This window comes from Lepus europaeus, chromosome 11 (assembly GCF_033115175.1).
Source record: "Lepus europaeus isolate LE1 chromosome 11, mLepTim1.pri, whole genome shotgun sequence".
NCBI classification, from domain to species: domain Eukaryota; kingdom Metazoa; phylum Chordata; class Mammalia; order Lagomorpha; family Leporidae; genus Lepus; species Lepus europaeus.
Window position 1 is genome coordinate 62,996,115 of NC_084837.1, and position 16,005 is coordinate 63,012,119.

Here is a 16,005-nt window from a genome sequence, read left to right on the forward strand (position 1 = left end):
TAGCGAGCACTCAGATAAAAACCCTCCCCTTAAAGGAACTTATATGCTATAAGATAACTCCTTCCCTAAAAATGTCAATATTAACTTTTTAGGCCTGGTTGTCTCCCTGATTAATAGACTCAAAATTTAAGCTTTGAAAGAGTAGGTCAATGGGGCCAGTGCTGTGGCACAGCAGGTTAAAGCCCTGGCCTAAGTGCCGGCCTCCCATATGGGCACTGGTTCCAGTCCTGGCTGCTCCTCTTCCGATCCAGCTCTCTGCTGTGGCCTGGGAAAACAGTAGAGGATGGCCCACATCCTTGGACCCCTGCACCCACATGGGAGACCCAGAAGAAGCTCCTGGCTCCTGGCTTCGGATCGGCCCAGCTGTGGTCGTTGTGGCCATCTGGGGAGTGAACCAGAGGATAGAAGACCTCTCTCTCTCTCTGTCTCTACCTCTCTCTCCGTAACTCTTTCAAATAAATAAAAATAAAATCTTTAAAAAAAAAAAGAAAAAGCAAGAGTAGGTGAAAATGCATTTTCTTTCTTTCTTCCTTTTTTTTTTTTTTTTGGACAGGCAGAATTAGACAGTGAGAGAGAGAGAGAAACGTCTTCCTTCCACTGGTTCACCCCCCCACAATGGCCACTACGGCCAGCACTGCGCCGATCCGAAGCCAGGAGCCAGGTGCTTCCTCCTGGTCTCCCATGTGGGTGCAGGGTACCAAGCACTTGGGCCTTCCTCCACTGCCTTCCCGGGCCACAGCAGAGACCTGGACTGGAAGAGGAGCAACCGGGACAGAACCCGGCGTCCCAACCAGGACTAGAACCTGGGGTACCGGCGCCGCAGGCTGAGGATTAGCTAAGTGAGCTGTGGCGCCGGCCTCAAAATGCATTTTCAAGCACCTGGACTCATCAAGTAATATCTGCCAAGATAGAATGAGCTGCATGTCCTTCAAAGGGCTTCCAATGGAAGGCAAGGTTCTACAGACAGAAGAGAAAGGCTGCTTAGCACTGGAAAGAATATAAAACTAGGGCTCCGCTCTGGGCCCAACAGTCACTTCCTGGATGGTCTTTTTACAACCTTTCTGGACTTCCATCCTCCTATCTGTAAAAAGAAGACAGGGATGGGTGTTTGCTGTACCACCTGGGATGCCTGCACACCATAGCAGAGCACCTGGTTGGAGTCTCAGCTTCTGGCTGACACATATTCTGGGAGGCAGCAGATGATGGCTCGGGTACTTGTGTCGGACTCTGTTGGAGTTCTGAGCTCACAGCTTTGGCCTGACCCAGTCCTGGCTGTTACAGGCAATTGGGAACCGAACCAGTAGATAAAATATCTCTGTCTGGTCCTCTGGCTCTCTGCTGCTCTGTCACTCTGCCTTTCAAGCAAACGAAAATAAATTTATTTAATTATTTAAAGATTTATTTATTTATTTGAAAGGCAGAGTCACAGAGAGGCAGAGGCAGAGAGAGAGAGAGAGAGAGAGAGAGGTCTTCCATCCACTGGTTCACTCCCCAGATGGCCACAACGGCCAGAGCTGAGCTGATCCAAAGCCAGGAGCTTCTTCTGGATCTCCCAAGCGGGTGCAGGGGCCCAAGGACTTGGGCCATTTTCAACTGCTTTCCCAGGCCACAGCAGAGAGCTGGATGGGAAGAGGAGCAGCCAGGACTCGAACCGGCACCCATATGGGATGCCGGCACTGCAGGTGGTAGCTTTAACCTGCTGCACCACAACGCTGGCCTCGAAAATAAATTTATTTTGAAAGATTTATTTATTTGGGGGCCCGGCACCGTGGCTCACTTGGTTAATCCACTGCCTGCGGCACTGGCATACCATATGGACGCTGGGTTCTAGTCCCGGTTGCTCCTCTTCCAGTCCAGCTCCCTGCTGTGGCCCGGGAAGGCAGCGGAGGATGGCCCAAGTGCTTGGGCGCCTGCACCCACATGGGAGACCAGGGGGAAGTACCTGGCTCCTGGCTTCGGACTGGCGCAGCTCGCCAGCCGTAGCAGCCATTTTGAGGGGTGAACCAGTGGAAGGAAGACGTTTGTCTCTCTCTCTCACTGTCTAACTCTGCCTGTCAAATTTAATTAAAAAAAATTATTTATTTGAAATGCAGAATGATTGAGAGGTAGATATGGAGAGGGATATTCCATTTGCTGGCTTACTCCCCAAATGGCTGCAATGGTCAGAGTAGGACCAGGCCAAAGCCAGTAGCCTGGAACTCTATCTGGGTCTCTCACATGAGTGGCAGGAGCCCAGGCACTTGGGCAAACTTCCACTGCTTTCCCAGAAACATTAGCAGGGAGCTGGTTCAGAATCAGAGTAACCAAGATTTGAATGAGCACTCTGATATGGGATGCCAGTGTGGTGTCGCAAACAGTGGCTCAACCCACTATACCACAATGTGGGCCCCGAAAATATGTTTTTTAAAAAGTTTTAAACAGGGGCTGGTGCCGCAGCTCAATAGGCTAATCCTCCGCCTGCAGCGCCGGCACCCCAGGTTCTAGTCCCGGTTGGGGCACCAGATTCTGTCCCAGTTGCTCCTCTTCCAGTCCAGGTCTCTGCTGTGGCCCTGGAAGGCAGTGGAGGAAGGCCCAAGTCCTTGGTACCCTACACCCACATGGGAGACTGGGAGAAGCACCTGGCTCCTGGCTTCAGGTCAGTGCAGTGTGCCAGCTGCAGCGGCCATTGGGGGGTGAACCAACGGAAAAGGAAGACCTTTCTCTCTGTCTCTCTCTCTCTCTCTCACTGCCCACTCTGCCTGTCAAAAAAAAAAAAAAAGTTTTAAACAGGGGCCGGTGCTGTGGCATAGTGGGTAAAGCCACCCTCTGCAGTGCTAGTATCCCATATGAGTGTTAGTTCAAGACCCAGCTGCTCCACTTCTAATCCAGCTCCCTGCTAATGTGCCTGGGAAAGCAGCAGAGAATGGCCCAAAGTCCTTAGATCCCTGTACCCGCGTGGGAGGCCCAGAAGAAGCTCCTGGTTCCTGGCTTCGGATCAGCCTAGCTCCAGCTATTGCAGCAATTTGAGTAGTGAACCAAAAGATGAAGATCTCTCTCTGCCTCCCTCTGCCTCTCTGTAACTCTGCCTTTCAAATAAATAAATAAATCCTTTAAAAATTTTTAAATAAAAATAAAAGGAAGAGAGTAAAAGACCATGAAGATCCTTTACAATTCTGCTGTGATACATTCTTTTTGCCCCTCAAGGTATGCACAAAAACAGCTCCTCCCGAAGTCTGCCCTGATCCTGCCAACCATACGAATGTCTTTATTCCTACAGTATTTTCCTTGAATACCTTTATAGAATCACTTGCATTCTACCTCAGGGCCCATTGTTCACTACACTATGTGAGCTGTCAGAACGCAGGAGTGATGGCTTACTCGGCTCAAACATCTCAACCACATCCACGTGGTGTACCTTGTCCACAGCGCCAGGCTCCATTAACTTAGGGAACTAAACAGTGAACTCTGTGAGCCTCATTTTGTTTATGATTCCCTTCCCGCTACCCTGACCACCGCCCCAGTGAAAATCACCGGGGTGTTGTTAGGTGAATCTGCACTTACCTGCCAGGACCGGAATGAGTAAAAGGGGGAAGGGATGGAGGGCAATGTTGGACACCGCTGGGGTGGTTCATGTGAGGTGTGAAGGAGACAGAATGGCAATGACAACAGCAAGAGTTACCTGGAGAAGTGAGCACTCCCACTGTGCCAGGCACTGTGCTAAGTGCCTTAGGTGGACCAAGCCTCACAACGATGCTATCATCATTCCCATTTGGGCAGAGAGGTTAATTATTTGTCAGGGTCACAGACTAGGTAAGTCGTCAGTCAGTATTCAGGCAATCTGACTCCAAAGTCCACTTTCTTAATTATAACTGCTAATAAGTACAAAGGTGCTTATAAAGGCACATTTACAATCCCCAACATTGCTCAATGTTCCAGTTAGGATTTCCACCCATTCTCAACATGACAGATGCTCACCAAGCAACAGTTCTTGGGCTTACTTGCCAAGACTCATTATAAAAACTGTTATCTTCTACACTAAGAGCCTTTCTAAGAAATGATTAGCTGATTGGAAAATGTGAACTTCTAGGAGAATTACCAATGTTAGCCTGTGCATTTCAAAATGATAGGTCTGGGGAGTGCTGGCTGGAATCCCAGCTGCTCCACTTGCAATCCAGCTTCCTGCTAATGGGCCTGGGAAAGCAGCCGATGATGGCCCAAGTACTCCAGCCCCTGACACCCACAGGAGACCTGGATGGAGTTTTAGACTCCTGACTTCAGGCTGGCCAGCCCCAGCCATTGCACACATTTGGGGAGTGAACCAGCAGATGGAAGATTTGTCTCTGCATCTCTGTCATTCTGCTTTTTAAATAAACAGATACATGTAGGGGCCGGCGCTATGGCGTAGCGGGTAAAGTCACACCGCCTGCAGTGCTGACATCCCATATGGGTGCTGGTTCAAGTCCCAGCTGCTCCACTTCCAATCCAGCTCTCTGCTATGGCCTGGGAAAGCAGTAGAAGATGGCCCAAGTCCTTGGGCCCCTGCACCTACATGGGAGACCTGGAGTAAGCTCCAGGCTCCTGGCTTTGGATTGGCACAGCCCCGTCCATTGCGGACAAGTGGGGAGTGAACCAGCAGATGGAAGATTTTTCTCTCTCTCTGACTCTCCTTCTCTCTCGGTTTAACTCTGACTTTCAAATAAATAAATAAATCTTTAAAAAAGAAAAAGAAAATAATAATCAAAAAAAGCAAAAACAAAAACACAGCACCTGTGCAGGTTGCGCAGTTTGGATGGCCCCAAGTTTCCTTTTCAGGTTGTGGGGTCTCGCTGCAAGGGTCTCTGCAGTGTGGCCGGAGCCATGCCACCCGAGGGCCCGCTACAGTCCTTTCAGGACTTCGGACGCGCTGCATAAGGGACAACGGCCTCATCGAGGTGAACAGGAAGCCCCTGAAGATGACTGAGCCACGCGCGTGGCACAGTACAAGCTACTGCAGCCTGCTCTGCTTCTGGGCACGGAACAGTTTGCTGGCGTGGACATCCATGTCCAAGTGAAGGGTGAAGGGTGGTGGTCACGTGGCTCAGATTCATGCTACCACCAGTCCATCTCCAAACCCCTGTGGCCTGTTACAAGAAATATGTGGAGATGAAAGACATCCTCTTCCAGTATGATGAGGACCTGCTGGAAGCTGACCACCCCACCCCACCCCCGCCACTGCCAGTGCAAAAAGTTTGGAGGCCCTGGTGCCGGTGCTCACTACCAGAAATCCTACTGATAAACCCATCACCAGGATCAGGGATCAGCTCTATAATATACGGTGGTTGTAGGGCAACAATCACAACAACAAAACAATAATCGTTATTCAGTCAGTCAGTCACCCAGTAAGGATTTACTGACCATCTATGAAGGACCAGGCATTGGGTGGGTGTCTGGCACAGGGGTTAAGTCACTACTTTAAACACACATATCCTACACTGAAGTGCCTGGTTCAAGTCCTGATTCCTCTGCCTCTGATCCAGCTTCCTGCTACTGCACCCTGGAAGGCAGCAGACGCTGGCACAAGTACTTGGGTCCCTGCCACCCACGTTTGAGAACTGGACGTAATTCTAGGCTCCTGGCTTCTGCCTGGCACAGCCCCGGATGTTGTGGGCATTTGGGAAGTGAACCGGCTGATGGAAGATCTCTCTTTGTTTTTCAAATACAATGAAAATACATAAACATAAAAAAAGTGCAGTCATCTGGGAAGTGAACCAGGGGATAGAAGATCTCTCTAATTCTGATTTTCAAATAAATAAATAATCTTTTTTTATAAAAAATAAAAGAAATGTTGCTGAGGATAGAAGCTCATATGCACTGTCGTTGGGAAGGCTGAATGTAAGGCAGTTCCTCAAAACGTTAATCACAGAATTATCAGGTGACTCAGCACCTCCACTTCTGGATGTACCCCAAAGAATTTAAAGCAGAAAGTAAAATGGATCCGTACACCCACGTTCACACTATCATTACTCACATCAGCCAAAAGGTGGCAAAACAAAGGTGGAAACAACCTAAGTGTCCATCAACAGATGAACGAATAAACAAAATGTGGTACATTTGGGGCAGGCATCGTGGCCCAGCAAATTAAGCCACCCCTTTTTAAAAAAAAAAAAAAGATTTATTTTACTTGAAAGAGTTACAGAGAGAGGGAGAAAGAGAGAGAGAGAGAGAGAATGAGAATCTTCTATCTGCTGGTTCACTCTCCAAGTGGCTGCAATAATAGAAGCTGGGCAGATCCGAAGCCAGGAGTCAGCAGCTTCTTCCAGATCTCCCAAGCAGGTGCAGGGGCCCAAGGACTTGGGCCATCTTCTACTGCTTTTCCAGCCCATAGCATAGAGCTGGATTGGAAGTGGAGCAGCTGGGACTCAAACCAGTGCCCATATGGGATGCCAGCGCTGTAGGCCAGGCTTTTAACCCGCTGTACCACAGTGGCAGCCCCATTAAGCCACCTCTTGAACATCCACATGCCATATCAGAGGTGCCAACTTGAGTCCCAGTTGCTCCACTTCTGATCCAGCTCCCTGCTAATGCGCCTGGGAAGTAGCAGATGACAGCTCAAGGACTTGAGTCCCTGCCACCATGTAGGAGACCCGGATGGAGTTTCTGGTTCCTGCCTTTGGCCTGGCCCATCACCGGCTATTGCAGGCATCTGGAGAGTGAACCAGTGGATGGAAGATTTCTCTGTCTCTTGTTGTCACACTCACTCTGTCACTCTACCTTTCAAATAAATAAATAAATAAATCTTTTTAAACTTTTTGAATTGGTTTTTTGTTATTGAGTTGTGTTTGTTTTTACAATCATGTAAAACCTAAAAAGCATTCTTAATTCATTTTTTAAAAAGGCCATTGGCCATTGGATCCCTAAAACCACAGTTCGCCTTACTCCCTCATTTTCCATTTGGGGAAAGTCAGGTCCTGAGAGAGACAGTGAGTGCCCCAGGTCTCCTGATTCTCCAGTCAAGTTGTTGCAGTGACCTCTGTAGCTGCCACTCATTGACTAAACAAATAGCTCCCGAGAGCCTACTATGTATTAGTCATCATCTACCACACAGGAGCACAGAGGGAGTACGCACGAGACGAAGAATCACACAGATGACTAAATGGTTGCCAACTGAAATAAGTGCCGGAGAGGAGAACTGGCTATTAAGAAACAGGGCCACAGGCTGGGCCTCTATGAGGATGCCAGCACTTTTCAAGGCCTACCTTCTATGACTTCCTAGCTTATGCTCTAGGCAAAGTGGACTATACACACTGTCTCCTTTATTGGAATGCCAGTCTTCCACCTCCACCTGTCCAAATCCTGCCCCTTTTTCAAAGCCTCAAATGCCTTCCCTACTTTCCCACCTCTTCTCCCAATCCAGAAGCAATCCTCGCCTACTCTGAACATGCATAGCATTTTGCTTTATCTGTCTTGTGGAATGCACCACGTACCCCTTGAATTATAGCTGTGCACGAATCTTGCCTCCTCTAGTAAAAGGCACGAGCAGCGGCTGTCACCCTTCATGCAGAGCCTTCTCTCATATCCCTTATCTCACCTGAGCGAGAACTCTCAGCTACCAGTGCCCAGCTTAGTCTGTCGCCTGGACAAGAGCCCACCCTCCACTACCCTCCAGGGCCATTCTGCACACCGATGTTGAACGTTTTACCGAAAATCCAACATGTGACCACTCTGATTAATACTATAATACACTTCAACGGTCCCAGTTGTCTTCCTCAAGAGTTCTCAACTTCAGGGTTCCAAACTCCAGATTCACACTGGCTGGGTCTTGTATGAAATGTCCCAAATATATTCTCACTATTAATAAAGTACTAGTTATACAACTTACAAATATAGAGTACTTGGAATACTGTCTGGCATACAGTAAGCATTACACAGGTGTTAGGCACAACTAATACTGAAATATTAAGAACTATAAGAGGTGGAGCAGGTGCTTTCGGCCTGGGTAGAACATCCCCACAGCCACTCTTGATTTTAGCTGCAGCTGCAGGAGACAGTTCTGAGCAGGATGGCAACACCTCTTCTCAGGGACTCCCTAGGTCTCCTGGCTTCTCCGCCCCAGTTTCCTCTTCTCAGAGCTCGCTCAGCCCCTGAGCAGGGAAATCCAGAAGTACAGGGGCAGAGTGGGCATTAATTTTCATCCCATCAATTATCCGCCTCTCCTTGCTACGGTGTTAGAATTACTACCGCGATGCGGGGCGATAAGCCCCTGCTTCATCACGGTTTCACACCCTGGCACCTTCATCAGCCCCCACGGGAAGAGGAACCCCAGGCCACCCGCCTTGCCCTTCCGACCCTTCCGTTCTTGGCCCATTTACTAGCAGGTGCTGTGAAGGCCAATACCTGAGCAGCTGCTACTTTTAAAGCGCCCTTGGGCTAGAGTGGAAAGAAAACAGCAGGGTCAAAGGCCACACCGCCAAGAAGGGATGAAGTGGGAGTGGAGGAACCTCGAGGGCTGACCTTTCTTCCACTCCAGGTGGAGCTAAATCAGCCTGCCAAAGAAGACTGAAAAGAAGCGCCTTCAGCCACAGCCAAGCCCGAAGCGGACGCGGAGGCTGAGACTGCGCAGGCGCACAGAGGAGGCCGGGCCTCCCCCACCCCGCAGGCTCACCCCGCGGCCTCTCCCACGCATGAGCCACTGGGCGAGCATGGACACTCGTCGCAAGGACACCTCTGTGCTCCCCGCCCCTTCCCCGTGAGGTTCTCAGAGCGTCCAGGAAAGGTCTGGGGGCCCACCTTGCGAGCTCGTCGGGCCGCCCCTCGCTCCCCGCCCAGGGCCCGGCCGAACCTGGAAAGCAGGTGCCCGCGGCGAGCGAGGCGCCAGCACAGGAAGGGCCTCCAGACCGCTCAGGATCGGCCTTCTTCTCCACCGTTCTCACCTCTTTGTCCGCCGCCTTCTCTTCAATACCTAGTAGCGCGTACAGGTCCATCTGTAAGAGCTCCTTGGTGACCGCCATCGTTCCAGCCCTGACTTGACTCGTACTACAACTCCCAGGAGTCTAAGCGCGCGCAGGGCCTGCCGGATGCGAACGGGCCAGATGGCGCTTAGCCTCTTGGGAATTGTGTTCTCGGTCCAGCTTGACTGGCTCTGGTGGAGGTGGCAGTCATGAAAGGACTACGATTCCCAGCAGCCCCACACTCGCCGCCGCCGCTGCCGCTCCCTGGCTAGTTGGTGGAGCGGGCCTTCCGAGTCCCCGCCCCAGGCCACAGCCCGATCGCTTAAGGGGGCGTGTGGGACTAGGCGACGAGGGGTGAGGGTCCCAGGGGCCCTGGGCCGGGTAGGCGTGGCCTCCACTTTGCTGACCGTGACGCGCCGGGAGCCACGATGGAGAACAGATGCTACTGCTGCGCTGTCAAGTTCACCCTCTTCAAGAAGGAGGCGAGTCTCCTCTCCCCGAGGTCTGAAGGGCCAGGGAGGACGCGGAGTGCGGGGGAAAGCACGGGACCTGCAGTCCGAAAACTTGGTTTCAAGGCCGCTCTCCAGCTGTGTGGTTTTGATGACATCATTGAATCTGTCTCCCAAGTGGGGCTCTCACTCTCGCGTTCGGGGTTTTCGTGAGGGTCCAGTGAGTTGCTGTAGGTGAACGTAGCCTATAAATTGTTAAGCACGCTGCTGCCGTTGTTGGAAAGCTGTGCCTTTCCGCCTAGTGTAGCGTCTGGCTGTTTCCCTCTCCCCATCCGATCTTGTGTAATGCCCCGTGACCCTGTCCATCACACCGTGCCAGTTAGTCCCATCCCGCAGCCTGCACTTACCCGCCCCCAGGGCGCGCGGGGGAGGCTCTCTTGTCCTCAGCACTGATCTGCTAAGTTCCCCTGGTTAACTTTAAGCTCGGTTGTGGCCAGGGCACCTCAATCAGGAGGTGATGGAAATAGATGGGCTGCGTGGATGGCACCGAGGGAAACAGACCTACAGTAGATGCCTGGGTTTGGGAGTCAAGGAGCTCTGCTGGCTCCTTCACAGGGTAACTTTGGGCACCCTCTCTGCCCCCTCTAAACTAGCGGTGACACTGGTGGCCATCAGGATCTGGTCAGATGATGTGTGTATATCATGAGGATTCAGCCAGATGATGAAGGCTAGGTGCTGAGCTCAGTGCCTGGCACACAGTAAGTGCTTAATAAATGCAAGCTATTGTTATCCTCCCATCCAGAGCCAAGTTGCCCTCTGGAGCAGAGAAGGCGGAGGCTGGGCACTCTCTCATTGTCTTTATGGAAAAATCCTGTGGCCCTAAGCAAAGGGCTTTGCCTGGCTGTCTTGCGTGCTGTGTCAGGGAATCAAAGACATCAGAAAACAGGGGATTTTGCATGAAGCTTTATTTGATTTGAGTGAGGCTGGAAACCGAGCAATTGCTTTTCCCTTCACCCTGTCTCCCTACACGTTAGGGGCCCCACTCCTCTTCCTCCTCCGAGCAGCCCGTCACAACTTCAGTGTCTCCTCTCTCCCTCCCTCTGTGCTTGGAGAGCCTGCGGGGTACGGGCGGAAGGTGGATCCTCCTGCTTCGTGTTTCTTGTAGTGTGGCTGTAAGAACTGTGGGCGAGCCTTCTGTTCCAGCTGCCTTCGCTTCAGTGCAGTGGTACCTCGTGCTGGGAATACGCAACAGAAAGTCTGCAAGCAGTGCCATGAGGCCCTCACCAGGTAGGAGGCCTGGCTGGGCGAGGAGCCAGCCCGGCATGGCAGCGGCATAGGCCAGCCCTGGCAGCCTCATGCTCTGCGGCTGGAGGTCACCTAGGGGGTGTCTGAGGGCAGTGGACACTGACCGGTGGGGTGGCAGGACTTCTGACACTAAATTTCTTGATTTTTTCTCTATAGTGGGTCTTCTCCTGCCAATGCTTCCAAGTGGTCACCACCTCAAAACTACAAGAAGTAAGTGTCAGGTTTGGAATAGCTCGGGATTCTGGCCTTTCGTCGCCCCAGAAAGGAGAGACAGAAAAAGGAGACGGAGCCAACGGGTGGGCCTCCCCTCCCAGCCTCCAGATCAGATGAGCATAGGGCCAGGAGGTTGCCCCCTCTCAAGCCACTGCCTGTGCTCAGAGAGCAGCCCATCATCTTCTTCTGGAAAAGGCCCTCGGTGGCTCTCTCCCTCTCAGACCCTCTGGCCAGTCGGCTGGCTTGGGCAGCAGGGCAACACGAGCAAGGACCACAGGAGACTGCCCATCCGAGGCCTCCCTAGGTGCCCAGAGATGATCTGAACTGGAAGCAGTCAGTGGGTGCCTTCACTCCTCCCTTCTGCCTCTCTGAGAGCCTCTCTCATATCCTGCCAGGCGCGTGGCAGCCCTGGGAGCCAAGCAGGAGTCCAGCACCCCCCGGAGCCAAGGACTCACCCAGCAAGACCGGGTCATCGCTGAGCGCCTGGCCCGACTCCGCCAGGAGAACAAGCCCAGTGAGTGGGGGCAGGCAGGAGGCCTAAAGGACATGGTCCAAGGCCTTGACACTGGGGTTCCTCCGGTCCTTACCTGGGTCCTCCACGCCTGTTACAGAGTCGGTGCCCTCGCAAGCTGAGATAGAGGCACGGCTGGCCGCGCTCAAGGATGAACCCCAGGGCTCCATCCCTTCCACCCAGGAGATGGAGACACGGCTTGCTCTACTGCAAGGCAGAGCCCCGCCTGCTCAGACCCCCAGGCCGGTGAGTGCTACAGCCTTGGAGGGAAAGTTTCCCAGGGTAAGGGCCTGGCAGGAGCCCGGATATGCTTATGCTCACCTCTACCCTCTGAGCCTCGGGCACAGGCAGCAGGACTGGGTGGAACAGGACAGAGAGGACCCTCTGTCCTGTTGGGGACCGCCAGACCTGCTTAATCAGTACGCCCTGGATTCAGCTCCTTGCCCTGGGCTCTAGTCCAGCCCAGACTGCTTCTCGGCCGTATTGTGTGGCTCTCTCCCTACCTCACTCCCCACTGAGCTCCCCTCATCTGGGCAGGCACATCAGGGCCCAGACATCAGGACACAGGCCCAGCAGACACAGGACCTGCTAATGCAGCTGGCAGCTGAGGTGGCTATTGATGAGCGCTGGGAGCGAGACAGCCCAGGTAACCCCTGCATCAGCTCCCCGGGGACCTGCCTCCCCTCCTTCCCCAGGTGAATGTGAGTCGGGGAGAGGGTCACTCCTGAGTGCTTGCCCGAGGAAGCCAGGGTTAGCCTGGTAGTTAAGGGTATGGACTTTAGAGTCAGTGCTTCCCGGTTCTGCCATACACTAGCTCTGGGAGCCTAGGCGTGTGTCTCTCATGGCCTCAGTCTCACTTTACTGTCAGGAAATGGAGGTATGGCCAGTGCAACCGACTTCATGGGGCGTGCATGAGATAATCCAGCAGTCTGGGGACCACTCATGTAAGAGCTCAGTGGTTGTTCTGAGTTGAGGATGACGACGACAAGGAGGTGCAAGAGGCTATTTAGCTTTATTAAAACTAAATAAAATGAGCCGGTGCCGTGGTTTAACAGGCTAATCCTCCGCCTTGCGGCGCTGGCACACCGGGTTCTAGTCCCAGTTGGGGCGCCGGATTCTATCCCGGTTGCCCCTCTTCTAGGCCAGCTCTCTGCTATGGCCCGGGAAGGCAGTGGAGGATGGCCCAACTCCTTGGGCCCTGCACCCGCATGGGAGACCAGGAGAAGTACCTGGCTCCTGGCTTCAGATCAGCGAGATGCCATTGGAGGGTGAACCAACGGCAAAAAGGAAGACCTTTCTCTCTGTCTCTCTCTCTCTCTCACTGTCCACTCTGCCTGTCAAAAAAAGAAAAAAAAAAAAACTAAATAAAATGTAAAATTGGCTCCTGGCTCCCATCACATATGTGTAGGCAGAGAACCTGCGGAATGATGCTTCCATTGTCATAGAATATTCTGTTGGATGGTGCTGCTTAGAGCCTTTGGAGCAGTGGTTCTCAACCTGGGATGACGTCGCATCCCAGAGCATTCTTTTTTTTTTTTTTTTTTTTTTTAAGATTTATTTACTTGAAAGGTGGTTACAGAGAGAAAGAGAAAGAGATTTTTTCCTGGCCAAGGTCCACACGTTAAAATGTCAGGTGAACAGGGTAGCGGTGGTGGAGAAAGCCAGTTGGAACAGAGGAGGAAATACCAGTTGCATTGGAAGATGCATCACGGACACGTGTGCCGAGCGGAAAGCTGGTGATGGAGGTTAAGTAGCTGAGGAGTGGGCTCAGTGAGGAGAGGACCTGGGAGGGCTCGGCCTCCCTGACCGTGTTACCCCTTCCAGCTGCCTGTCCCCAAAATGACCTCAACCAGGGTGGCCCAGGGAGCCAGAGCGCTCGTCCCCAGCAGCAGGCCAGCTCGTCCCTGGACGAGGAGAAGAGCAGGCTGCTGGCCGAGGCAGCCGTGGAGCTACGGGAGGAGAACACGAGGCAGGAGCGGATCCTGGCCATCGCCAAGCGGCTGGCCGTGCTGCGGGGACAGGACCCGGAGAGAGGTAAAGGCTGGCGCCGCTGCCCTGCCAGGGCTCGCTCGCTGCTGGTGTCCATGTGCCCAGAGCTGCGTCATGGCCTGCCTGGAGGCAGGACTGGGGCAAAGCAGTGACTGAGGAATCAATGGCGGCCATCGGGGTGGGGGCCTCTGGTCCATATGGGCACTGAGGCAGGAACAGCTCCACCCCCAGCCCTCAAGGCCACATCAGTGATGGCCCGGCTCTGTCTGTTAGGGCACCGCTCTGATCAGAGGGGCTGCGGAGGCTTCTCAGCTCCAGAACAGGTGCCCCGGGAACCAAACCAGCCCCAGGAGGCAAGCGGTCAGCCACTCGGGTGGAGTCCCCGGCCCTCACTCCCCCTTCCTGGCCCCCTCCCACTTCTAGTGACCCTACAGGACTACCGCCTTCCAGACAGCGACGACGATGAGGATGAGGAGACAGCCATCCAGAGGGTCCTGCAGCAGGTGGGCCAGGCTCGCCTCGTCCTGTCTCTGCCTCCTTGCACACCACCCACTGGGCCCTGTTCACCCTGCCTCCACCTGCGGGCTGCATGCGCAGCCACCCTGGCTCCCAGCCCCCTGGGGGCCCCACTGGTGCTCTGACCCAGACCTGTCCCCTCGTCCCTTGAGATGGGAATCAGCAGCCACTGCCGACAGATCCAGGGAGACGGGTTGTGGGGGAGGCAGAGGGGGAGCCTGGGCGCGGGGCCGGGAGTGGGACCTCTTTGCCCTGCACACAGCTCACTGAGGAGGCAGCTCTGGATGAGGCAAGTGGCTTCAACAGCCCCGCGCGGCCGGCTCCCCGACCCCGGGCCCAAGCCTGTAGGGCAGAGCCTGAGGTAAGGAAACCCCCCGACAGCCATGCGCCATGCAGCCCAGCCTTGCTCCCTGCCTGGCTGACTGCTCCCCCAGCCGCCTCCCAGACTCCATCAGGGACCTTCCTGCCCCTGTCCTCTCTGGTCCCTGAAGGCCAAGGCCAAGGCCACCACGCCTGAGGCTGAGGACGAGGAGCTTCCCTGGTGCTGCATCTGCAATGAGGATGCCACCCTGCGCTGCTCAGGCTGCGACGGAGACCTCTACTGTGTCCGCTGCTTCCGGTGGGTGCAGACGCCACGCCTGGGGAGGGCTCGGGAGCCACCCGGGGCCCCTGACCTGCACCCCTTCCTTCTCAGGGAGGGCCATGATGCCTTTGAGCTAAAAGAGCACCAGACATCTGCCTACCGGCCCCCGCACACGGGCCAAGTGCACTGAGGACACCCGGGCCTCCTGGGAAAGCAGAACTACAGGGCCTGGCCTCGGGGGTCCACGGCAAGAGCGTCATGAAGGCCACAGCCCTCCCTGAGCCTCCCAGTCCCTGGAAGCATGTCGGTTCTCCATCGGAGACAGCGACTGGAGGAGCAGAAGAGAGGCGAAGGCCAGACTGGAAGTGAAAGGCACAACAGGGAAAGATCAGATCTCAGGAGGAGCCCTGGAACCTGGCTCCAGGGCCCAGAGCCAGCCGCTGGCATCTAGTGGCTCTAATAAAGTATGTTGATTCATTGCATCCGGTATCTCTTCTCTCAGAGAGGCGAGAGGTGGCCTGAGTGTGGGGCAGGGTATAAAGGCAGTCCTGTGGAATGAAGGAGCCATCCTGTTAGCTTCTCCAGACAGGAAAAGTCTCACCCACCCTGGTGACCGCCTACAAAGTAAGCATGAATATTTAGGCAACTGAACTGTGCTTCAGGCTCTGGGCAGCCCAGCTAGCCACTAGGCAGCACCATCTTGGATCTCTCAGCTTCTCTAGTACTCAAACAATGCATACATACCCTGCTTCCTGCCTTGGAGGAAGTTCCATTCCAGCCTGCCTGCCATCCAGATCTGGTGTCTGTCTTCCAACAACTGCCCCTGACCTCAGTCTGTACCCTTCACCTTTCTCTGCATCGCCCAGGTTTTTTCTCTTCCTGCCTCCAGCTGGAACCAGCTCAAAGGAGAGTTCTTAGCCTAAGACTTCTTGCCTCATTTGTGAGTACAAGAAGGTCTGGGGTGGGCTTCTGGCACAGTGGTTAGGCTGCTGCTTGGGATGCCTACATCCCATATTGGAGTGCCTGGTTCAAGTCCCCAGCTCTGCTTCTGAACCAGCTTCCTGCGAATGTGCCCCCTGGAAGGCAGCAGGTGATGACCTAAATACTTGGGTCCCTGCTGCACACCTGGGAGACCTGGGTTGAGTTCTGGGCTCCTGGCTCTGGCTTGGCCCAGCACTGGCTGTTATAGGCATTTGGGAAGTGAACTAGCAGATGGAAGATCTCTTTCTGTGTCTCTGCCTTTCAAATAAAGTGAAAATGATTACAATTTTGTTTAAAAAGAAGTTTAGCCTTCTCTGAGGCCCTAGATTGAGCTAGATTTTTCCTGTTACTTCATTCTGGGATGTGAAGCTAGTCCTTGCCACTTGGGCTCTCCTATTGGTGATGCAGTATGCTGTGTGTCGGCTCTTGGCACGGCCTCTGGGCCTCGCTGGAATGTGATCTCTCTGCAGCAGAGCTGTGACTGTCCTCTTTGGATGGATGGATGGATGCAGTGTGGGGCACAGCCTTGTGACTTAGGATGCTGGCATTCCA

The 16,005-nt window shown here is 53.7% G+C and overlaps 2 protein-coding genes across 2 annotated transcripts in view; one reads left to right on the plus strand and one right to left on the minus strand.

The window, feature by feature from the left end:
- DNAJC17 (DnaJ heat shock protein family (Hsp40) member C17) overlaps positions 1-9,041 on the minus strand; it is a 35,647-nt gene extending 26,606 nt beyond the window's left edge. Inside the window, exon 1 of the mRNA XM_062205648.1 lies at positions 8,889-9,041. Within this exon, the coding sequence (XP_062061632.1) occupies positions 8,889-8,966 (78 nt within the window). The 5' untranslated portion in view covers positions 8,967-9,041. The remainder of the gene's footprint in view (positions 1-8,888) is intronic.
- Positions 9,042-9,088: 47 nt separating this feature from the next.
- On the plus strand, positions 9,089-15,710 carry ZFYVE19 (zinc finger FYVE-type containing 19). Its single transcript, XM_062205647.1, has 11 exons — positions 9,089-9,388; positions 10,521-10,642; positions 10,817-10,870; positions 11,269-11,387; positions 11,485-11,630; positions 11,922-12,030; positions 13,209-13,418; positions 13,797-13,876; positions 14,152-14,250; positions 14,381-14,508; positions 14,584-15,710. Exons 1-11 carry the CDS (start codon positions 9,335-9,337, stop codon positions 14,660-14,662), a joined length of 1,200 nt encoding a protein of 399 aa, XP_062061631.1. The 5' UTR covers positions 9,089-9,334; the 3' UTR covers positions 14,663-15,710.
- Positions 15,711-16,005: the final 295 nt, after the last annotated feature.

Coding starts and splice junctions, on each gene's coding strand:
- ZFYVE19 (XM_062205647.1), top strand. CDS start 9,335: ATGGAGAACAGATGCTACTGCTGCGCTGTCAAGTTCACCCTCTTCAAG. Junction 10,643..10,816: donor TGCCATGAGGCCCTCACCAG/GTAGGAGGCCTG, acceptor TTTTCTCTATAG/TGGGTCTTCTCCTGCCAATG. Junction 14,509..14,583: donor TACTGTGTCCGCTGCTTCCG/GTGGGTGCAGAC, acceptor CTTCCTTCTCAG/GGAGGGCCATGATGCCTTTG.